The following is a 24,836-nucleotide window of genomic DNA, read 5'->3' as shown; positions in this document are numbered from 1 at the left end:
TATGAATTTACGTCTCTTTCAGTTTTATTTTAATTCTTTGTTTAAGCTTGAGTTGTCGACGGGATTCCGCCTCCCGGGACTTCTTGTTTATCGTCTCCGGCATCGTGATAAGGGAAATACCCTTATCCCTTTCACTCCCTCATATTTTCTGAGTTCTATGTCCAAGATCATAGTAAAAACTATATGAAGTTTGATAGCCATTAAAATAAATCCAAACACATGGAGAAACTATAGATGTGATAGATTGGGGATAAAGTCCAAAGATGTGATATAGAGGTTCACTAAGTGCACTTATTTTTAACATTTTAAAAAACCAGAAACATACTGCTAAAACAAGTCTGCTAAGCATGTCAGAAGATTTTCTTCAGCATCAGCAGGATTTTTGTTATTGGAATAATATTCTATTAACTGCCTACAAAACAACAAGCAGAATTTAGCCAGTAGAATAAGTTGTGAATACCCAAAATAGAAATCTCACTCCTGACGATGTTATAAAATTGATTACTTAAAGAGTACTAATTCCTTCGAATACAAAATAATTAAACTACAACTGTCTTCTAGATAAGTAAAACTATTTGTTATCAACTACAAATATAGTCTAACAAAGCATGAAGCATCAATCTAAATTTCTGCATGTAAAATAAGATGGTTTGTTATTCGTCATCTAGCTCTTCACCTCAAACATGTTACATTGAGTCCTTGACAGTATTCACCAACAAACATATGTACATTGTCTAAAACATGAAACAATACACTCTAACCAGAATTGGGCCAAACTAGGCCTATCAAATTGGGTACCCGCGGATAATCGATCAGAAAATTTCGGGTACCCGATCCTGAATTTCCCAAAAACTGATACCCGATACCCGATCCGAAACTGATATCAGATATCAAAATACCCGACTCGGGTATCCAGTCCCGAAAAATCGAGTACCCTGTCCCGATTTTGGATTTTTCTATTTTTTTAGAAAATTAACTACAAACTTTTAGAAATACAAACTTGAAGTAGTTCGAATTTAAGAGAAAAAATGACACTAAACAACATGTATAAAAAAATGACACTAAACACAAAATGAGCATTTCATCCTCAAACAAAAGTAACTGAACAATATTAATCCATAAAGATAATTACCTTTCATGTGAATTTGAAATTAAACCATTGCCAAAACATATCATGTATCAGCTCACATTAAATAAAATTAATAAGTTCTATAGATAAATATTAACACTAGAAAAGTCCATCGAAAATTCGAAATATATCCTAGATTTTAGATTTTTATTATGTTGTCAAGTATTAACACATACATACACAATAAAGTCTCCAAGTATTAATCGCAGTGAACATGGTTTTATAATAGGCAAAGTATTAACATATAGTACATAATTTATTACATTTAAAAAAAATAAAAAAATCGGAAAATTCGGGATCGGATATCGGGTAACCTGATACCCGACAATCCAAAAATCTCACTATCTGATCCCGATCCGAAACCCGAAAAATTGGGTATCGGGTATCCAATTACCCGACTTTTTCGGGTTTGGATATTGGGTACCCAATACCCAATATCCATTTTGACAGTCCTAGGCCAAACAGTAAACAATTAAAACCTTCAATTAAAATTTAGAGTGAACTGCACCAAATGGCCCTAACTTTTCGTTGTGTAACAGCAGAGGCCCCTAACTTTTAAAAATCCCACCAGAGGGATCTAACAAAATATGTAATCACAAATCGTGTATTTTCGGACAATAATACCCTCAGGGCTTGGAAGGGAAAAATCAGCCTTTTGTATGGCCGCCACTATTGCATGCAATGTTGATGGGACCTGCGAAAAGTAATTGATGTGACTGCAAAGCATGGTTCTTGTCCCCTATTATTTTCAAACCCTCGGACCTGCATTGTAATTTCCAATTTTTAGCCATTTCGCCAAAACAATTAGGCGGTAGTTTCTCTTTCATTTTTCCCTCCAATCCACTTTAACTGCATCATTTTCTTCTGCATAACCGTATCTCATCACAATTTTCTACTAATTCTCGGAAAACGCCGCTGCCTTTCACGCCATTTTCATCAATGCCTCCAAAACGGAGATGAAGTTTCGGTGGAGCGTCCTCCTCCCGTAGTTCTTCAAGGCGCAAAAAGAAGTCGCCAACGCCATCATCTTCGTCACCATCACCTCCGGCATCACCTAGATACGGTAGAAGGGCTCGAGGCCCGGAGCTAATCGACGTAGACCCAGAAACATGGAGCATTCGCGATCCTCTGCTGGATTTCTTTGTTCCGGAAGAAGAATATAGTAAGTTCAAATTTAAAATTCCAAGCAAGCGATTTTGACTGTGATTTAGGGCTCCGAAAATTGGTTGTTTTGTGAAATTATTTTGAGGTCGTCACGTTTGGGAAATTAGGACTTTATATGTGAAATTGTTTTGTTGGTTTAAATTTGGAAGTTTTCTAATTCTATACAAACCCCCTAACAGGGGACCATGTCGGGATGTTTTCTGTCGCTTTTCATCACGGAGGGTTCATCTTCGAAATCAATGGACAGAAGAAGTATGTTGGGGGGCAATTGACATTCTTCGACTATTGCTGGATTCGCCAATTCGAGCTCCTAGATCTTTCCGCAATGGTGTTGCGATTGGGGTACAATAGGAAAACCATCTGTGAGTTCTATTACGTTCATCCAATGTACAATATTGGTTGTATGGGCGTGGAAATATGAGGTCCTTTGCTGCCCATTACGGACGATCCACATCTGGCCCCTTTTCTCGAAGTCGCGGCTACTAGCACAAAGCTTGTTCACATTTATCTCGTGGAGCTGACAGAGGCGGTCGCCTTGCTCAAGAAGCGAAAGGAATAAGCGGAGGAGCTTCTAAAATTTGTGAACGCTTGTAAAAAAACCACGGTGGTCATTGAAGAGCTTGACGAACCGGAACCAATTGTGCCGAAGAGTAAGAGTAAACCGAAAAGGAAGAAACATCAGCACGAGGAGCAGAGGAAACCATCGGCACCATTATTGATGCTTGAGTGGTACCCCATGGATGTCGAGTTTGAAGAGTATTTGACCAAAAGTTTAGAAGACAAACGTCGCGAATGGAAGAGGGAAGAGAAGGCAGCAAGTAAGAATTTGATAGATGCATTTGCATCATGTAGTGCAGACCAAGCAGAAACTGTTGTGATGGAGGTTGAAGAGAATGATGCAGTCGATGAGTTATTGGACAAGGAGATGTCCATGAATGCAAAGATGGAGATGAGATTGAGGTAGAAGATAGAGATGAAGGTAGCAATGGTGAACACGTTAAACAACCTGAGGTTGAGGTTGAAGCAGTTATAGACCATGCAGAGGTTAGTACACTACTGTGGAATATGTTTGTGATTTATTGTTTATGTTTAGTATTCATATGTGATTAATCTATTGGTCAGATTCTCCTGCATGAAGATGAAGCAATTGTAGACCCTGATAGCGTGGCAGAGGTTAGTGCCACCTTTTGTAATATAGTTGTGATTTATGCTTATATGTATGGTGTTCATTTGTGATTTTATGTTAAATCAGATAGGGCAATCTATTCATAGTGAAGATGTTCAGCATGTTGACGATAGTGTGTACAACCCGACCCTGAATTTTTCAGCTGAACCGCAATGTCAACTGAAGGTGGAAGTTCTCATTATAGAGGAGATTCCGGATGAATTGCTAATGTCCGCACTTGAACGTGATGTGGAATAAGCTGGACATGAAGTGCATGATGTGCCTGAAGTGCATGGTGGACCGAAAGTGCAAGCTGGACCCGAGGTACAAGGTATTCCGGAAGTACATGATGGTCCGGGAGTAGAACCTCAAGAGGAGGTATACATTCCATCGTTTGAGTACGTTCCGGACGGCTGCCATCTACATATCGAGGGACCGCCGACTGATGTGAAGATGATGAGATGAACCATTTTATTTCGTTGGCACACATGTGCCGAGATGAGCAGCTTTTCACCTCATATTACGAATCCATTTTCCAACAACAACCGGGTCAAGGCGAAGCCCAGCCAGGTGAACGCGAAGACCAACCGGGTCAAGGCGAAGTCCAGCCAGGTGAACGCGAAGACCAGCCGGGTCAAGGCGAAGACCAGCCGGGGTCAGGGGATAAACGGCGGAGGAAGTATTCTCCTTATGTAGACAAGAGGAACATGACAGACAACCCACTTTTCGAGGAAGAAGCTGTGGACGAGCTACAAGATGTTGATGACCTCGAGGATTTGGAGGGTTTGAAGAAGAGCGGCATAAAGTTTACCCGGTTCAAGCTCGAGATTAATGAGCTTCCGTTGTGGAAGCTAAGTGATGTTTTTAAGCATAGGGATTTCTTCTATGACGTGATGAGACAGTACGCAATAATGACCAGAAGGCGGTGCACGTGAAAAGAAATGACGACGACAAGCTTCGAGCCATTTGTAAAGGGCAAGGGTGTGAGTGGTATGTATACTTGAGGAAACACGAAATACACAACGGTCATGATTACGTTGTGATGAATATGCAACGCGATCATGCGCACACATGCTCTCAGGTGTTGGATTCGAAGTGGCTGACGGCAAAGTGGCTTGGTGAGCGTTATATGGAGAAGATCAAAGCCAACCCTCACATTCCACTTGCAGCTATACGGTAGTGTTTCGATGAAGATTTTGGCCTGAAGATAGGTAGGATGAAGGCATATCGGGCCAGAGAGCACGCACTGGATGGAATATTCGGCTCTGCGGCAACCCAATACAGAAACTTGCTCTACTACAAAGCTGAATTGGAGCAGACGCACCCTGATTCCAGCATTCATATACATTATGAGAATACGAGGGATTATGGCGCTGTGGGCCCGAGATTCGTGAGGTTCTACTGCTGCCTTGGACCATTGAAAAAGGGATGGATGCAATTATGTCGGCCAATTATCTTCTTCGACGCTTGTTTCTTGCGAGGGATGTACAGAGGACAACTCATGACAGCAATGGGGATTGATCCCAACATGGCTGGTGGTCGATTGCTTGGGTTGTGACTGAAGCCGAGAGTTATGTCCAGTGGAAGTGGTTCGTAGAGTACTTGTCTGATGACCTAAACTTGCATGCAAATGGGCCATGATATGTGTTTATGTCTGACCAACAAAAGGTATGGTCGTTATGATTTCAATATTACATAATGTACGTGGTATGTGATTTTATTTTATCTGTGATTTGATCAATACATGATGTACTTGAACTGTGATTTTGTGGTAATGTTTTGTTGTGTTGCATCAGTGGCTTGCAAAATTGATTGCTGAGGAATTCCCACAAAGCGAGCATCGCTTTTGTGTGCAGCACATTTACAACGATTTCAAGAAGAGATTTGTTGGAGAAAATTTCAAAGAACGGTTGTGGGAGATTGCCTCGAGTACCACCCTCGAACATTATGTAGACAAGATGAATGCTTTGCAGACCGAGTATCCCCAAGCACATCAGTGGCTTTCTGGAGTTGCTCCCAAAGAAAAGTGGGTCAAGGCATTTTTCTCTCCACACACTTGTTATGATGTGCTCCGGAACAACATTTGTGAGACATTTAATTCGAAGATTGCATTGGCTCGAGAGAAAGCAATTATCAACATGTTGGAGGAGATTCGAACAAGTCAAATGGAAAGAATTCAGATCAGAGGCCATTGGATCAAAAGCTACACTCACGCAGTCCCTCCTGTTATCAAGGAGCTTGTTGACAAGTGGTACGTGAGGGCGTCATCGTGGAGGGCTACATGGAACGGACAGTCTTCGTACCAAGTAACTAGGCCGTCTGGCCAATATGTAGTCAACATGCGTGATTTCACATGCTCCTGCAGATTGTGGCAGCTAACCGGAATCCCATGCACGCATGCTATCGCAACAATCAACAAGAATGGCGATGACGTGACGCGATTCGTCTCCCGATATTATTTGAAGTCCACAATGATCATGTTATACGAGAATGTCCTTTACCCCATCAATGGGGTGGACAATTGGCCCAAGTCTTCTTCTGCTGATGCGTTGGAACCGGCGCCCCCGCGGACAAAGCGGCAACGTGGTAGGCCAAAGAAACGAAGACGTGAGGAGCCCCAGATTCGTCTTCATGCGGACGAAGGTGAGTCATTGCGTCGCACCTTCGTGATGAAATGTCGGCGGTGCGGTCAAGAAGGTCATAATAGGAGGACATGCAGCAATGATCCTCAGACAGATGCCCGTTCTCAGGTTGGGGAGACTTCGCAGCACATCGGGTCGTGTGAACGTGGTGAGAGTACTTTGCCAGAATCGTCAAATAATTGCCGAGAGGTAATATGCAATAAACATATATTCTCTAATTGTACACAGTGCTTTCTCGTATATACTTACTATGCTGTTAAGTGTTGCAGCCTAATGTTTAGAATCCGGGACCAAGCACTCGGACCAGGACTCAGCCTCAGAGATGCGGCCGCCGTGGTGATCAAGATTGGCGGGCCTTACTTAATCTTAAAACTTTGTGTTTGTTTGGGATGGGTGAAAAATTTACAGTGGCAGTGTTGATATGATGTGTATGGTAACTACGAGTTTGTATATTTTGGTGGCAGTGATGATATGATATGTATGTTATATATGTTACAGACTAGTTTGTAACAAATTACTCTACTATTTTGGTGGAAATGATATCATGACATATTTTGGTGGTATTTGATAGAGTACTTCGTCGGTTTGTATCCATTTTTTACATTGTATGTGATTTCAATCATAGTTGGGTAACTTCATTCGTGATTTCAGGCATAGAGAAAACAATCATCATCACGCATTTGAAATAGTTCGGTTTGTATTCATTGCTGTACATGGTTCGTGATTTCAGTCATAGTTAGGTAACTTCATTCGTGATTTCGATTTCAGGCATAGATTATAACAAAACGTGGTCAATCAATATCAGGCATTTGTTAGAGTACTTCGTGATTCATTTGTGTACATGGTTTGTGATTTCGGTCATATTTGAGTAACCTCAGTCGTGATTTCTCAGGCATAGATTAAAACAAAGCTTTGCAAAGCGTAATCAATCCACATCAGAAGATAACGACGGAGTGAACACGACATAGATGTGTTATAACAGTAGAAAAATTACAATACATAAGAACAAGATTGTGATTTTTAACCGTCGGAGAGTTTTTGGCGTTTTACCAATTGTTAGCGCCAAATCGTCACACTCTTCAGTTTTCATGCCCAGTTGTAACTTCAAGGCTTCAACCTCCACAGTTTTCATGCGCAATTTCTCCTGCAAAACACCTTTAGGTACTGATTTGGCTCGAAGTTCAGATTCGAATTGGTCTCGCTCAAGTTTCGCTCTCTCAAAGTAACTGTCTTGACTTGGGGATAGACTCGCATCAACCAATCGGAAAAACTTGCAATCTTCCTGCATAATACTTCCTCATTAATCTTTATGCCAAGAAAATTAATGGAAAAAGGACCAAAATACATGGTTTTAACCTTCCATATTGGGCAGCAGTAGTAACGTCTACCCGGGTTAGCAGCCGTCCTAGATGTCACAAGCTCAGCCTCAAGATCGTGATTACATTTCACAATTTCGGGACGAGGACAATTCCAATTGAAGCTTGAGCCGAAAGATTGAGAAGAAGAAGACATTGCAACACGACCTGAATTCAATTTGACAGTACAAAATTCAAATCAGCAATGCAAGAATTCAACACGGCCTGAATTTAATTTCGCCGAAAAGATAGCACATAGCACAAAAACTAAAATTTCCGCCCAACTTATAAACTAAAATTTCCGCCCAACTGTAAACTAAAATTTCCGCCCAACTGTAAACTTCAACCAAGAACAGCAAAATTTTCCACATGCCCCGACTGTAACCCTACAACCATTAAATTCGACCAAGAATTGCAAATTAGTTTTTCAGATGCTAACCCTTCAACAAAAAAATCAACCACCAATTTGCAAAATAAAATTCCAGCTGAAATCGCCTAAACCCTTGTGGATACCATAAATTCAGCAAAATCCGGATGAAAACCACTAATTTTCAGATGCCGAACAAAATATAATCGCCTATTATGTTAGAGAGGGAAATATGAAAGATGAAAATGAAACAGATAGGGAGGGAAAGAAGAAAGAAAATAGGAGAATGGAATTATGAAGACTATACTGTTTGACAAGACAGCCCCTGCACATGCAGACTATGTGCAGGCATAGGGAGCAGGTGTAGTACGTAAAAGGTCTAAACTACCCTTCAGCCCATTTGGGCATTTTCGTCCGAAAAATGGTAAAATATACACGATTTGTGATTACATATTTTGTTAGCTCCCTCTGGTGGGATTTTTAAAAGTTAGGGGCCTCTGCTGTTACACAGTGAAAAGTTAGGGTTATTTGGTGCAGTTTAACCACAAAAATATTTCAACCAGAACTATTTGTTCGCGACAAGACAATTATCAGGTCAATTAATGGTTTCGAAAATCACATTTTTCATTACCATGAACTGTTAACTCATTCGTCTAATGAAAATAATCTACATTTCCAAATATACACTCTTCTATCCCAATAAGTAATCCACTCCATTCAAAAATCACATTCAATAGATAAGGGGACTATAGTTGTAACGCCCCGTTTTTCTAAACCTAATTTGTGAACCCTAATTTACTGGTTTTTAATGCTATAATTTTCGCGAAGCCGTGAATTAATTGTCGGCAAATTAATTGTTGTTGGATTAGAGATTTGTGAAATAAAACATTAAGCGTATATAAATAATTCCTTTCCGTGAGGTATATATTTATTGGACTCAATTCTGTGTTGGATCCGATAAATTAAATAAATAATATAAAGGTTCAGTCCGTGATAAATAAATTATGGGCTGCACAATTTAAAATAAAATACAATGGGCTGTGATTTAAACTAAACTAACTAAAATAAAATATCTTTAATTCAAATATTAATTAAAGATCCTACAGATATCTTCCTCCTCCGTGAAAAGATACTCCTCCTCCGTAATCTGCAAATAAATACCAGATAAATGCAAATTAATTCAAAAATAAGAAAAAAAAGAGGAAAATTCGAATTCATTCCCTCAACACGTTGAAACCGTTCCTCTCTCTCCCACAAATCTCTCCCATATCCCCAACCCCCTCTCCACTACATTAAATCATATATCAGTTATTCTTTTCTCCACCTATCGTACCTGCAAGCAAGAAAGCAAGAACCATTCTTCAACTTCTATTCAAGGTAATCAATTTCATCAATTCGTTTTGTGGACTTCTCAATGTTGTTCGAAATCAACATCTGTAATCTCTGTTGACAGAAACCACATCCGGAGGAACCTCTTTGTTCACCCAACACTATTATCATCCCAATTCAACTTCAGGCAGAAGGTAAAAATTCCTTTTAAATTTGAACTCTATACACATCAAACACACGCTTACTTTCTGCATTCACCCATGACTGCCATCTTAAACTCTCGCAAATTATACTAACAAACTCACATCAACAATTGAACACCCTCATTGTGTAATTGAAAATTAAGAACGAAAAGAAACGTTTTTGATCGAGAATTTACCTTTCGGAGTTAATCGGGGCTGCGTGGGATCTGTTCGGAGTAAGTAGGGACTGCCCCGATTGAATGACGGCGACGGTGGTTGGCGGCACGGGCGAACGGCGCTGCGTCTCCTGCTGCGGCTTGACCCCCGCGACGGCGGCCTCCGGCGAGGAGCACAGCAGCAGCTACGACGGCGGCGACAGCAGCTCCCCGACGACGGCAGCGACTGTGCAGACGGATCTGGAATTCGCGAACGGCGACAACAGTGGCGTCGCATCTCCCGGCAGCGTCTGACGGCGACGGCGACAGCGCAGCAGCGGCGGCGTCGCGATTTTCCGACAGCAGCAGCCCCCCCGTAATTCCGACGGGGAGTCGGAGGAAGTGTCGAGCTTCAGCAAGTTTTTCGTCGAGGAAGAAGAAGAGGTAGAGAGAGAGATGGTGTTAGACGTGGGATGGGGGGGGGGGGTTCTTTCCCCTTTGGGCTTTTTGGTTTTAAAAAAAATTGGAGTTGGGCCTTAGTTTAAAAATAGAGTTGGGCCATTTTAACTTGGTTAAGGGAAAAAAATAAGGATGGGAGTATTTTAGTTGGGCCAATAATTAAATAAATCTTTGAATTGATAATTAAATTAAATGTGGGGAATTATTTAATTAATTCCGAAATACTTCAACGAATGAATAATTATGTCCTAAGCCCGAAATAAATATAGTACAAGGGAAAATGGTTGCGATAATTTAATTACACACTTTTATTATTTTGGGGATTTTATTTCGATATCATTAAGAAAATACGAGGAGCCAACGGTGGAAATTAGGGGGCATAAGCGGCCGCCGAATAATCGAGACAAAACGAGATAAATAACTTCGCTTAGGATGCATGCATCTTTTTTTTTAATTTGAAAGTGTGTTGATTTATCTATTATATAAATTGTTAAAGGTGAATCATCGCAAGAGAATCATGATCGCAAGGGAAAGAACGTAATTTCAAATTAAGCACTCGAGGTGGGCTTTCTTTTAAATAAGGACAACGTCCTAAATATTTTATCGATGGAAATGAAACTGTATTTATCATGCCGTGATTTTTGTTTTAACGTGCCTATCTGATATGGCTATGCGCCATTGTTATATAAATCGAATTCGGGTCCTCGTAGGGCCGCAAACCCTACTTGGACTAGTGTACACCTATGGTAGATCGTGTGCTAGCGTACGGGCTGGCCGGTCTAGTGGCTTGGTTTGTGGCCACATTCCAAGTCATGTATTGGCAGATAAGGCTAACGTCTATGGGAAAATAACTGATCAATCGACTTTTACTCTGGGAAAATGATTTTAGTGCCTCGGGTCTTTCTAAAGCTAAACCCCGACGGTTACTTAAGTATGACATGATAAATTGACAACTTTTATTGAAAATGTTTTCGGCATGAGCCAATTGAGTATTCTTATAGTACTCAGCCCTGCATGTGTTTTCCCTATGTGCAGGTTGAGCGGCGACGAGGATGTGGTGGTGTTGAGCAAATGAATATAATATATTATTGATGTCTTTGAACCTTGAGTGTCGTTGTGTCTTCACACATGGCGTCACTCTTTCTCTTGGTTGTTTCCGCTGTGACGTGTCGTTTAATTATGATTTATTTGGGCCGACAACTTTAATTGTTAGGGAAATGGATATTCTGAATTTCTTGTCGGATAATAATTAAACTCTTGGTTATTTATTTGGATATGAATTGTTGGTCCAACTTGTGTTGAAACGCTAATTATTTTTGTCTTTCTATTTAATTCTTTTAATCACGATCGCCCGTATTTATTAACCCTAAGGGCCGGTCGTGACAATAGTGGTATTTATGTAAAATTAAGGGGCAAAGCTTGAAGGAACGGACAATTGAGGGGTAGAAGAACAACTTACTCAGCGCTTAAGCAGAGCAATAGCAGAAAACAGCCTTATCTTTAACAGACTAGCAGCGCAAGATGACGAGCCTCTCCCTCTCAATTTCGACCTTGATTTTCCCGGCCAATCGAACCTCGCCATACCTCTATCTTCATCTACATTCCACGGTGTTCGTATCGCGCACCCATGCCTTACTCACCGCGCCGCCTTGTCGCGGAGCCGCGCCGCTTCTCCATCTTATTCTTCGGTGGTGATGGTGGCGAAGAAAGAGGAGAAGCTGAAGGAGATAAGGGAGAAGTCTACCGAACAGATTAATGAAGAGATTGTCGACCTTAAAGGGGAGCTTTTCATGCTCCGCCTCCAGTGATCGGCAAGGAATGAGTTCAAGTCTAGCGAGTTTCGCCGAATGCGGAAAAGGGTAAAAAAAACCTTAAGTAGTTTTGAGTTTCAGCTGTTTTTTGCCTTTCGAATTGTGTCGATTTTGATTGGGGTTTTTTATGGTCAATTTTTTGAGGGGTTTGTGAAATGGAGCATGAATTTAGGGTTAGTATGTGATTCTTATGCTAATGCTTAATCTTCGATTACGATAATGCTGCTCTGTGATTTTCCTAAAACTAAAATGCTGCAGAAATATTGGTGCATAGGTTTGATTTTGGTGGTTGAATGTCTGACAAAGATGTGAATTAGGTGGTTTTAGTTAGTAATATGATTGCCATTGAATCCCCCTCTCTCTTTGATGGAGGATTTATGTTCCTTACTAATTGTTTGGTGCTTCTTGAGGCATATTCCTTGTACAAGATGTTTTGTGCACATGAAAATGTATCGATGTTTCTAATGTGTATTCCACTCTTTGTTTGTTGGTTTACTCGGTATTGAGAAGTACTAGAGTGTCCTAACACTAAGAGAATTGGATAGTAACATAGTAAAACAATGGTGGCATTATTGTGCCAGATACAATAAACTTATCTTGCTTTTGATAGGTTTATTGACCTTCCCCTGTATATACCGCACCCAACTAGGATATAACGTAAAATGCATATTATAGACTTTGCCACTATGACTATGAGATACAACCTGCTATGGTGCTTTTACTCGTGTGAAGTGGATGAATAGCTCGAGAAGGTGCTGCAGGTATTATTGCTTAGTACAATTATATGATCATTACTTCTTGAATGAAAGGGATGAAGATGTATGATGACATGCAAAAGGATTTGATATTTTCCCAAAAAATGCTTTCTTGACCTGTATTTTTAACCCTCACCTGCTGTCAGAAGGCTACATGTCTATGACTTATACATCTCATTGTTAGGCTCATCTCTATTCCTATGGTTTTAAAAATAGATAGCCCGGATGCTCACAGTCAAGAGGGAGAGGGAGTTGGAAGAAGGAATCAACAAGAGGCTGTCAAGAAAGCTCGACAAGAAATGGAGGCAAAGCATCGTTCCTAGGCCACCTCCATCTCTGAAGAAATTAAAAGAAGAGGAGGCAGCAGAAGAAGCTAAAGAGTCGTCAGCGTGAGATTGGTTAGGCCTTTTCATGGCAACTTTGCTACCTTCGTTTCATTTGATTCTTTCTAGATATATGATGAAGCAATATGGCTGTGTGTTGTACCTTTAGCTACTCTTTCCTTAATCTGAAATATTTGAGTTGGGGCCGAATCTAAAACAGATTGGGAAGCTGAAGAACCACATAATGCTAGAGCTTTTTGTGATTGATATGAAGTGAATGTAGTATATTCATCAATACTGACTCAAATGGCCTAGAGTTGTCAAAGGGTTGGGTTAGGTTGGGTTGGACTCAGCTGAAAAAGTTTGGCAGTAGGTTTCAGCCCAACCTATACAGAAAAAAAATTGTATTCACATAAAAACGCCAACAAGGCTTGACCCAACTTGATTTTTCAGGCTACCCTGCTCAAAAATTGAACAAGAATGATTGCTCTACTCTAGGCTTGAAAACGGTCTTGTTCAATGAATGTATATCTGAATCTACAGGGCCCTTTTAAAATTTGATTAACTTAGAGCATCTCCAGTGGCGGACGTCCGGTCGGACATCCGGTCGGACGTCGCGACGGGCGACCCGGACGTCCGCCATTGTGGCGTTTGGGGTCGGATACGGACGTCCCGTGAGGACGTCGGGTGTCCTCGGACGTCCCTGCGACGGGCGGGTGGACGTCCGCCACTGTGGCAAGGGTCGGACGTCCCGCTCGGACGTCCGAATTTTTTTTATTTTTTTTAAACCCTATATATACGGCTCGTTGAACTTCATTTCATTTGCACCACTTGTTGTTAACAAGTTTCTCTCTTCTTTTACTACAAATTTCATTTCTACTTTTAATGGAGAACGATAGGAACTCCCCGGCCACGAGCGAGTCGCAGACTCCGGCGTTTCCCATCGACCTGGAGGGAAACGCCAGCGGAAATGCGACAACAGTACCGGGAATGGGACAGATGGGTGGGATGATGTCCCCTTATATGTACAATTGGATGGGACAGATGGGCGGTATGGGTGGTATGATGCCCAGGGCAGCCGGGATGGGGGGCATGACCCCAAATATGATGATGCCGGGGATGGGGATGGGGGGCATGACCCCAAATATGATGGGACAGATGGGTGGGATGATGCCGGGGATGATGCCGGGGATGATGGCGGGGATGATGCCGGGGATGATGCATGTGGGAGGGGGTGGCAGGGGCCCTGAACCACTAGCGGACGATGTCTATCGGCCGGTTGTGGATATGCAGTCTACTGATACCCCTTCCACTTATGTTCCGGATACTCAGTTCACCGGCATAGACACTTTCTCTTTTGAGGAGTTGGGGATATCTCCAGTCAGGCAGACGCCCGATGATATGAGCGGGGGCAGGGGGAAGGGACGTGGCAAGGGCAAGGGGAAAGCCCCAGGGTCTTCCTCACGAACGGTGGCAGAGGAGGAGGATGAGGAGACGGGAAAGAGGACGATCTGGAGCAAGTGGGAAAACGTCGCGCTTGCGAAGGCTTGGATTTCAATTGTCGAGGATCCCTATGTCGGTGCCAACCAGCATATTGACAGACTATGGCATCGGATCGCTGAAGCCTACCACACACACAAACCGGCTAGTGCGAAGCGTCGCCTTCCCGAACAGTGCCGGAAACAGTGGGAGCGGTTGAGGCCTAAGCTTAGTCGATTTGCTGGCCTCTACCAAAACAACCTCCGCCAGGCAAGCAGCGGTATGTCCGAGGAGGATGTCCGGAACCGTGCCTTTTCTCAGTACCCTGATAGAGCCTTGAAATTCAAACAATTCGACCAGTGGGAGGCCTTTCTCGTGGTGAAGGATTCCCCAAAGTTTTGTGGGGGAGTCGAATCGGGCTGGGCGAAGCGGACGAAGATCAACGCTTCCGGTGAATACAGCAGCAGTGCTGGTTCGCACGAGCTCCCGGAAGCCGATGAAGTGTCCCCGCTACCGCAATCAGACTCTCGCCGTCGTCGTCGCCCGGTTGGGCAAAAGGCTGCGCAACGGAGGGCTAGGGGAACCAGCAGCGGTAGCGGGTCGTTCGAGGTTGAATCGGAGGCCCCTGCTCCCCAAGAAGATATCGACCGCCTCGCCCGCGCGCAGTTAACGACAAGCTTGGTCCGGACCATGCATAGGTGGCATAGCACGACCGATCCGCTGTACAAGAGGATGCTGAAGGATGTCATCGATGGATGTCGGCGCGATTTGGGGATGCCCCCCATTGGAGATGATGGCGCCGAGCTTAGCGGAGGGGACGACGGGGGCGGCACGGGCGACGGTGACGGCACGGGTGACGGGGGCGGCACGGGCGACGAGGACAGCGCGGAGTGAGCCGGGCCCATTGGATTATATATTTTTCTTTTTTTGAATGACTATGTATTTTGCTTTTTTTTCTAACTATGTTTTTTTTATGTTTTATGAATATGTATTTTTGCCCGTATTTTGCTTTCCCGTATTCCGTGTCAAAATTATATTTCCGTTTTTACGTAATTAAATTATTGTGATTTTTTTTATTGCGGGATGTCCTAGTGGGAAGGGCGGACATAGGAGGGGATGTCCTAGTGACGTGGCAGTGGGATGGGAAGTCCTAGTGACGTGGCAGGAGGTGTTTTTGGGATGTCCTAGTGGATGTCCTAGTGGGATGTCCGCCCACTGGAGATGCTCTTAGGCTCGTTTAAGATACATTAGAGTTTAATGGGCTTGTCAATATATAGTGAGAGTTGTGAACAAATAAAAATTTAAATTTCCATGACTTTTTAGATCAAAGATTTAATGTTCATCTACTTATACACAGATTCAATACAATAATTTTAGAATTTTAATGTTAAGAGCAGTTGCAATTAAGTCTATTTTTTAATGAAAATTTAAAAAGTCATGGAAATTCAATCTCAAGATGTTCAGATAATTTACCACATATGGTATGAGGTGACTCGAATTTGTAACCTTGTAATCACTTGCGCACAAAAGTTGGGGAATAGGGCCTTAATTGTAAATTTTATTCATAAAAATGGTTATATTATTCGTATGTTTTTTCGACGATCTTCAACCATATACTAAATCTTATTTTGGGTGTAGAAAACCTCTCCAATCATATTGCAAATCCAAACCTATCTTTTCATTTTTTAAGGAACAATACCAAATATGGAGCTATTGCAAAAATTTTGTGAGACATATATTCAAAAAAGGTAAAATATGAGTTTAATTTAAATGGTTGGAGTAAAATTACTTTTTGGTGTGACATACTCAGAATTGAAGATATCCTTAGAAATATTATAAAATAGCACCCCATCAAAATGTGTTTTTTTTTTTCATCCTACCCTACTTGTAATCATATTTCAACCAAATTACACAATGATATTATCACAGTATCACTAATGTGTGATATGCACTCAACATTAAAACCAATTTGGGAAAATTTTTAATGTTGAACTTGGTAAATCAGAAATTTATAGTAGCTTGCAACGAACTTTTTACTTCAGAGGCCAATTTGCCCAAGCAATGTTTCTTAGATTTAACCTATGGTCAATTATAATATCCCAAATTAGAGCCGTCATTTCTTTGACCTCTCATTGTCGTCCTTTTTCTTACCTATCAACCAAATGGATCTTCATCTTTTTTGACAAAATCTTTGTATAAAATTAATAGCACATAAGTCGCAAACAATATGTAATAACGCAGTGGTTTGATAGTAAATGACCAATTAACGTTAAGCTCATTAAAATAGACATTGATAATGAATTCGTCATGATTAGGAAAATAAAATACATTATTAGTGTTTACTAAGCAAGTCATCGAAATTCTTAATCCTGGAACAGTGGGCATAAGTCATAAAAGTTGAGAAAAATTTGAGATTAAGCATATGATATTACAAAGTTGGAGTCTTGTACATGACTAAACCAACAATCAATCATAGTTAATTTTGAATTATTTATGAGTTAGTTAATAAGATATGACTGTTTAGTGTTAATTGTGCCATTCCTTTCCATTTAAGGAGACAATGAAGTCCTCTAATGAGTAAAGATACGAATGATGAAATTAGCATGCACTTAATCGGCCCAACACGGTTACTTAACGACTTTAATTAACGTCCTTGCTTAATATTTAACCTTTAATTATGAATTACTCCACTAGTTTTTAAAGTAAATATGGAGTAGTATCTATTTTTGACTTAGACGCGGAAACACATGAAATTATTGGGTTTGGGTCAAATCTTCTTAGGTTCTTATCTTTATTGGGTTGGTCCATGAAAAACTCGATAAATTTGGGTTGAGTTTGTGTTTTGTTGAAAAATAATATTATTATCTTAATTTTTTTAGAAAAAAATATACTACTTAAATTTTATTCTCTATTAGATTTATAGAATGTAGATCAAATTGAAAATCAGGTTTAATATGTAATATCAAGGTTTAATCATGAAATAAGTTTATTCGTGCAATATCAGGTTTTAATCATGTAATATTAGAGTTCGGACCGTTTTCGTGTTTGTATAGTGTCATTTAAACCCATATCTGCATATCATATCTTGTTGTGTGTGGATCGTGTTCGGGTTTGAAAGTAATAGATTGAGTTCGTGTTCGATTCAAGAACTTTTAATAGGTAAGATTCAAGTTACACATTATTGAGTTAGATTATTATCAAGTTGATCCGATAATAATCCAACCTGCACAATATGCCACCCCTACTAGTCTCTTTTAGTGTAACATAAAAAAATAAAAAATTATCTGAAATCCAATGGAAATCATCAATCAACAATAACTGCATTCCATAATTTTCATCCGAAATGGAGAGAAATTTACGTGGCGTGTATCACCATGTAACAGTCAGGAGATTTAGATGAATTGGTTAGAAAACCATCACAACAAGTAGTTGTTTACTTGACACTGACACAATTCTTTTTTTCTAAAACATAATTGAATGTCTACCTACGTTTTTTAATATTTTGTTGATGATATCATCTTTAAACTAAGCTCTCTACCTTTTATATTGTTGGGGCTGCATCCGACAAGGCACCTTAGTTGAAGAAGCAATATCTCAATCTTCATCCATCGTTTTCAAATTTCATAATTTTTTTATAATTTTATAACTGTATATAGGCAACCCATAGAAAACTATTTTACTCGCTCTATCAACAATTTAAAGTCCCACTTTCACTCGGTGCGGGTTTTAAAAAATGTGAATGAATATGAGTTGAAACAGTTAATGGAATGAGTATCACACTTTATATATTTATTTTATATTAGAATGAATGTGTAATGAGTTAGTGAAAAATGAGATCCTCGTATCAATAATGGAAAAAGTAAATATAGATATTATTTTATTGATAAAACCAAACAGTAAATGCGGACATTATTTTTCTAGACGGAAAGAGTAATAAAAATAGATTCAACTGTCATAGTTCGAGGAGTAATAGTTTAAAAAATCATCAATATTATAAACGAAGAGTTGTTATACCTTTTTTGCGACATCGCATCATATATATCAAATTATTATAGTAATAATTTATAATTAAACCAAACAATAAATGTGGACATTATTTCTATAAAAGTGGTTTAATGAATATCTTCTAAAAATAACGCTATTAGTTGGCATATCTAGTTGGACATAAGCTATTTATTTTTCCATTTGTCAAAAATTAAATGGTTAAGTACACGCTCGTTATGACACTTTGGTGTGGAAGGTCCATTGAATATTTTCTCCATCTACCTAACCCCGTATACACTTAAAAAACAAATTATTTTTTAGGATACAAAAATTGAGACTCAATTACTTGCAATAAAAAATTTTAAAAAATTACAACAATGTAGAATGCAAAAGAAAGCGTTTTTAAATTAAAAAAATAAATTAACATAATATTTTGCGTTTTTCAGAACGCTTACATTTGCATCATCTAATTTTAGTTGAGACACCAAAAATAATGACGAATTTTAAAGTATTGGTGGTATATTTAGAAATACAAATTAGTGTCTTTAATTGCATTAAAAAATATTCTTAACTATTTTTTATGGTAGTGATATACTTAGTATTCTATACACGAAATATGTAATGCCCGCTCTTTTATTACCCTTTTTCTTTATGTTTAATGTCGAACTAGAGAAATGTCGCTCTCTTGCTTCGTTGAAATAAATGAAACTCGTTACCCCTTTTATTGACACTTAGTGTTGTTAGTTAGCAAAATAAAAGTTAAAGTGATAATCAAACGAACTAAAACAATCTAATGTATGTTTATCAAATAAAATGAACGTTGTGAAAGAATATGAAGTTGTCCTTCCCGAACTAAAGTGTTCACATACATCTCGAATAATACATTAACTTACATGATCATCTTATGTGTGGATTATGAATGGAAGAAAATGAATAATGGATACTTTTACAAATGGATTATGAATGGAAGAAAAGGAATAATAGATACTTTTACAAAATACTCATGAATGGGCCAAGCAGCTTAAGAAATTAAAATCCTATATTGCTTGCATTTTGGGCCTCTTTATCCCAAGCCCAAACCACGCCCCTCCATGACCCGGGTCCAACCAACCCGTCGGGCCCAGGGCAGCAAGCCCATGTCTCGGTCAGCAACGTAGCAGCCCAAGTCTTCTCTCCACCGGCAAAATAAAAACAAGTTTTAATGACTAAGGAACAAAAGAAATAAAGAACTACTATTAGAAGAAAAGAAACAACCCTTCTTTAACAATAAGGGGCAAAGGACTCACCATAGAAAGCAAGTCAATCCCTGCATGTCTTCACCTCATAGCAGCTCATGCATTCCTCCACGTACCGCCTGCCACAATCAAACAATTGCCATAAATAACATAGTACTTAGCTCTAAGCAAAACACCAAACTACATTTAATTGAAAGTGCTAAAGAATTGGCAAAAGAGATGTGCTTTAGCAGGAAGATCAGCCCAATAAATGTTCTCACGAGTACATATCCTTGGTACAACCTAAAGGAGCCAATGGCAATACAACAACAAAACAAGTTACAGATTCCTTCCGCCAAGGCTCTCAACAAATTGCAGCAACAACTTATATATATGTTTTCTCCTTCAATATCTGTTTTCCCTTCACTAATCACCACTTCAAAATCACATTCTTTCTCCCCCCACAAATCACAACCAAGAGTAAGAGAGTGAGTAGAGGTGGCTGTGCCTTTCAAAGACCATTTGAAGTGGGAGTTTTCCCCAATCCACCAGCCACAAGGAATCAGGTAGCACATACTCACCCTTATACCTCCTTTTCATCCACTTAGAACATCACAACATGGTCATAAGGAAATAGTCTCGTCATGTTTAGAACACAAAGCACAAGCATGCTCTTTTATCATTTCTGTGACGAACCAGTAAGTAGGCCACATAGAATACAGTTTACAAGATCATGAACCATAGGCAGCTCCAACCCTTTAATCAAGGCATAACTTGTTATCTACCAAATGAAGTCAGAAGTGAATAAAAGAATCTTAAGCACCAGGTCACATAAACTCAAAGAGCATAATTTTATAGCTTCTCTAAGCACCGATAGAAAAACTTTAACATAGCTCGATCTCAAATTGAAAGCCCTAAGATTTTGCCTGAAATATTAATAAAGGAGAAAGAGTAAGAACTTAGCTTAGTTTCGGGTCGGCAAATGGCCGAAGGTGGTATGGCAGCGGCTGCACAATAGCAGCAATGACGGCGGGCGGCGACAGGCCCAAAATCCGGAGTGGCGGTCTCGCTGCTGGCGAAGATGCGAGAGAGGGAGAGCACTCGAAGCCGCTGCTGTCACTGATTGGGCAGCGAGAAGGCGGTGGCGGCGCCCGATGTACTGCCAGACCAACGAACGAGAGGAAGAATTAGAGGAGGGTACAACCGCTGCTACCTGCTAACCGCCCGAGACCGACGGCGGCGACGCTGTGTGTCGACGGAGCCGAGAATGCGAGAAGAAAGGGGGCGGAGGGCGGTGGTGGTTGTGTGATGCGGAGGCGAAAGGGATAGACGGAGAGAAATGGGCTGACTCCGTCGAGCTCCCACGCCGGCAAGAAGCGCCGAAGGCGGCGGTGTGAACAATCACCGAGAAGAAGAGAATTTGGGGAATTAGGGATTTTTGGAAGAAAAGAGGGAGACGCCCCTTTTTTTTTTCCCATTTATGAAATGAGATAGAGAAGGGCCGGAGAAAAATATAAAAAAAATGATATATCGCTCATATCGTATTAAAAAATATCGATAAATTATCGAATTTTCGATATGATATGATACCGTATCGTAAGTTTTCGATACGATAACGATATAATTTTCTTATATCGCGATATATCGTTTTATATCGAATATACGATATATATCGATATTTTCGATATATCGTTTTATATCAAATATACGATATATATATCGTATATATCGAAACATATTGAAATTCAATACATATTAAAATTTAAAATTATAAATATATATAAATCCATTTAATTGTACTTGGTTGTGTTGTATTTTTGATTATGAGGATAAGAACACTATTAATTTTATTGGTTGAAGTTTTATTAATTTTTGTGTGAATTTTAATTTTTGAAATTATAATTTTCGATATACAGGTATTCGATACGATATCGATATTTCGATATATCGTACCGAAATTCGATATATTGATATATTAAATTTCGGTACGATATATCGAAATATCGATACGATAACGATATTATCCATATCGAAAGTTCGATATATTGAAATTCGATATATCGAAACTTTCGATACGATAACGATATGAAATTCTTTCATATCGATATTTTCGATACGATATACGATACAACGTTTTTGATACGATATCTCGTATCGACCCACCCCTAGTTAGAATTAGAAGACTAAGTTGGATTTTCTTTTAAAACATGGGCTAGGTGAATTAAATTTTGAGTTGGGATTTCTTATGTTGGGCTCTTGAATAAAAAGACTTTGTGATCTAATTACATGTTTAGTGTATAACCAAGTTTTGGACTTGATTAATTGGACAAATTAACGTCTCTGTTGGGCCCACGAAGAATTTCACGTTGGACTATCCAATCTTTCACGAATTTATTTAATTTTCCTACCCGGATAATAAGTTCAAAGGTGTTGGACCCTAATAATTTAGCATAGTTAATTAAATCTCATGATTTAATTAATAAGCGAACATAACAAGGATAAAATGAACGCACTTAGGATGCATTCACGTTAAGTTTACTTGACTTCTTAAAGTCTGATTAAAGTATTGCTTTTTCTAAAGGGGACGTCTTCGCACGTCAGTTAAACTCGGACTAAGGAATTTCCGAACAAGACTTAAGCTCTCGAGGTGGGCAGTCCTCTTTAAAATGTGACTTTTAGCATGATTATGTGAAAATATCTATACATGTTTTTGTCATGCCATGTTTCGTTTTTATGAATACCTATCTGCTTGGCTATGCCAATTATGTTTTAATCGAATTCGGGTCCCAATAGGGCCACAAACCCTACTTGGACTAGTGTACACATATGAGGATCGTGAGCTAGCTTTCGAGTTGGCCAGTCCAGTGACCGTCGTGGAATGTGGCCACATTCCCAGTTCACATACGTTTCGGATATGGTTCTATGTTTATGTGATTGCGCAATCAACTTTACGAACCAAAGTAATTTTAGTAACTTGGGCCTTTTAAGTTAAAACCTCGTGTTCACTCAACTGTGGCTGATAAAACTTTTACGAAAATTATGTTTTTGGCAATGTGCCCACTGAGTATGTCAAGTACTCAATCCTGCATGTTTTTTTCTAACGTGCAGGTTGAACGTGATCGAGGGGCGGCGGTGTTGAGCAATGGCGGTAATAAGTAGCATTAGGATACCCAAAGAAGTGTGTCTTCACACATGCTCCTTTGTCTTGGACTCTTCCGCTGCACTAGTAGTTTTGTACTAGGATTTCCCAGACCAGTTATCGTACTCTGAATTTTATTGGCCATGTACCACTTTCGTACATTGAAAACTTATGTTTGAGCTTGATTCACTATCTATGCTTACTTCTTTCCATCTTCACGTTTTATTTAATCACGATTAAGCCACGCTCACTAGCACTAGTAAGCGTGGTCGTGGCAAAATACATAGTTATAAGTAGTAGTAACATACAATATACAAGTTGATAATGTAATTGTTGTTACACAACATTAATGAAGTTATCCACTAGGCGGCTAACTAACTATATGTGAAATATCAAATCGAATTTAAGCATTTTTAAATTTTGTTTTTGTAAAATTGTTTATATTTGGTTTGTGTTTGATTTCCTTTTAAATATTGATAATTTTACACAGTAAATTATTATTGCTGATATATATCGTCATAACAATATATGTATTTATCTATGTGACTATAAATATTACTACTATATCCAATATACATTGGACGAATTGATCACATGTTGAGTACTATTCTTTAAAAACGCTGGTCTTATCGTGAGCAAAGTTGTTAATTAGATGATCTTTCTTTAATTATTCACCAAATTATTGCCATAAAAGTGATTTTTGACTTATGATGTTCCTATGCCACTCTTACACGCTTCTTTGAAACCAAATTCGGATATAAATTTTAGTATATCCATAAAGAATCAAATAGATAATAACAAAAAATGCCCCACTCTCAGAAAAACATGATTCATGACAGTAAGTGATGAGACACTAATTTGGTCCATTAGAGATTAAATGACCGTAATTAGTAATATAGTTATTATTCGCGCATAAATATAATGAGAAATGGACCACACGGTATAATAAAAACTTTAAAACTCCAATAATATGTGGTATATTTGAGTAGTTTTCAATATTATTTTGTTTATTCAGACAAAGCCATACATATTTGACATGTTAAATTAACTTATAGTATAATAAAGTATTTCTTCGATACATCGTCTGTAAATATTAATTTCGTTTTTTTTCAAAAGGATGAATAATATCATAAATTTAACATTGGTAGTTTATAAATGTGACGATATACTATCAAAATTTTAGAAAAAAAAATGTTAACATTGTTTCGAAATTGAGAATCACACTTGATCTTACATGCAATGACATCTTTATGTACAAACTGAAATTATGAGATTAATAATACACAATTTAACTATAAATATAATATTCTCTCCGCCTTATAAAAATATGTTCACCTTTCATTTTCATCAATCTCATAAAAATAATTACATTTCTTCAGTAACTTTGTTTACTATGATTGAAAAGCAAATTATTTTCATCAGTCTCTTAAAAAGAAGGTAGTGATTTGTTATGTAACTTTATTTACTATGCTTGAAAAGGAGTAATTAAATGGCGTATGTCAGCGTGACATCATGAAATTTACTGATGGACCCCCTTGCAAACTTCACTGATCATGTGATGTTGTCATTACCAGGTCAATAAAGTGTTTAATTTCATTACAAATCTACCTGTCTTGAACCCTTAGAGCATCCACAATAGCGCCTAGCGCACCGCCTAGCCGAGCGTCGGCGCTAGGCGGTGCGCTAGGCGATCTATTGCAGCCGCCTAGCGGATTTCGCGAAAAAAAACCGCCTAGCGCTCGGCGGTTCCGCGGCGCTAGGCGGTGCGCTAGGCGATCCGCTAGGCGCTATTGCAGCGTCCGGATCGCCTAGCGCACCGCCTAGCGCGAATTTTTAATTTTTTTTTTCCGAAACACTATATATACGCTACTTGCCCGTCATTTTCATTCGCACCACTTGTATTAACGAGTACTCTCTCTATCTAAATTTCTGTACAAGATTATTGTACTTTTTAAAAATTATTTTACTTTTTTTTAATTATTGTACTTTTTTTAAATTATTGTACTTTTTAAAATTTTAATAGTATTATTAATGTTTCCCGTATATGTCTCGTAAATTAAATTTCGTATATTGTGTGATTGTTAATTATTTCATTTTGTATATATTTGTTAATAGTGATGTGGATATTATGTTGCTAGGCTATGGCTGGGCTATTGCTGGGCTATTTGCTTGTTTTGATGATGT

The 24,836-nt window shown here is 39.1% G+C and overlaps 2 protein-coding genes, 3 long non-coding RNA genes and 1 pseudogene across 5 annotated transcripts; 4 read left to right on the top strand and 2 right to left on the bottom strand.

The window, feature by feature from the left end:
* Window positions 1-327: 327 nt before the first annotated feature.
* Window positions 328-2,247, bottom strand: LOC121774289. Its single transcript, XM_042171188.1, has 2 exons — window positions 2,003-2,247; window positions 328-412 (listed from the first exon to the last, which is right to left on the bottom strand). The coding sequence occupies exons 1-2, from the start codon at window positions 2,245-2,247 to the stop codon at window positions 328-330; spliced, it is 330 nt and encodes a 109-aa protein (XP_042027122.1).
* Window positions 2,248-5,156: 2,909 nt separating this feature from the next.
* Window positions 5,157-6,381, top strand: LOC121774288. The gene is made up of 3 exons (XM_042171187.1): window positions 5,157-5,165; window positions 5,255-6,289; window positions 6,370-6,381. Exons 1-3 carry the CDS (start codon window positions 5,157-5,159, stop codon window positions 6,379-6,381), a joined length of 1,056 nt encoding a protein of 351 aa, XP_042027121.1.
* Window positions 6,382-8,986: 2,605 nt separating this feature from the next.
* LOC121774089 lies at window positions 8,987-11,036 on the top strand. The gene is made up of 3 exons (XR_006044912.1): window positions 8,987-9,199; window positions 9,276-9,345; window positions 10,983-11,036. It is a non-coding gene; the product is annotated as an uncharacterized LOC121774089 (long non-coding RNA).
* A 53-nt stretch (window positions 11,037-11,089) lies between these two features.
* Window positions 11,090-13,131, top strand: LOC121773650 (annotated as a pseudogene).
* Window positions 13,132-19,122: 5,991 nt separating this feature from the next.
* Window positions 19,123-20,978, bottom strand: LOC121774989. Its single transcript, XR_006045082.1, has 2 exons — window positions 19,586-20,978; window positions 19,123-19,466 (listed from the first exon to the last, which is right to left on the bottom strand). It is a non-coding gene; the product is annotated as an uncharacterized LOC121774989 (long non-coding RNA).
* LOC121774990 lies at window positions 19,945-22,864 on the top strand. Its single transcript, XR_006045083.1, has 2 exons — window positions 19,945-20,079; window positions 22,622-22,864. It is a non-coding gene; the product is annotated as an uncharacterized LOC121774990 (long non-coding RNA).
* The last annotated feature ends 1,972 nt before the right edge of the window (window positions 22,865-24,836 follow it).

The sequence above is a fragment of the Salvia splendens genome, chromosome 17 (genome assembly GCF_004379255.2).
Source record: "Salvia splendens isolate huo1 chromosome 17, SspV2, whole genome shotgun sequence".
Classification (NCBI taxonomy): domain Eukaryota; kingdom Viridiplantae; phylum Streptophyta; class Magnoliopsida; order Lamiales; family Lamiaceae; genus Salvia; species Salvia splendens.
Note: the sequence above shows the minus strand (reverse complement) of the source record. Positions and strands in the feature narration are given on the sequence as shown.

Coding starts and splice junctions, on each gene's coding strand:
- LOC121774289 (XM_042171188.1), bottom strand. CDS start 2,247: ATGCTCCATGTTTCTGGGTCTACGTCGATTAGCTCCGGGCCTCGAGCC. Junction 413..2,002: donor GAAAATTGTGATGAGATACG/GTTATGCAGAAG, acceptor GTTGTTTTGTAG/GCAGTTAATAGAATATTATT.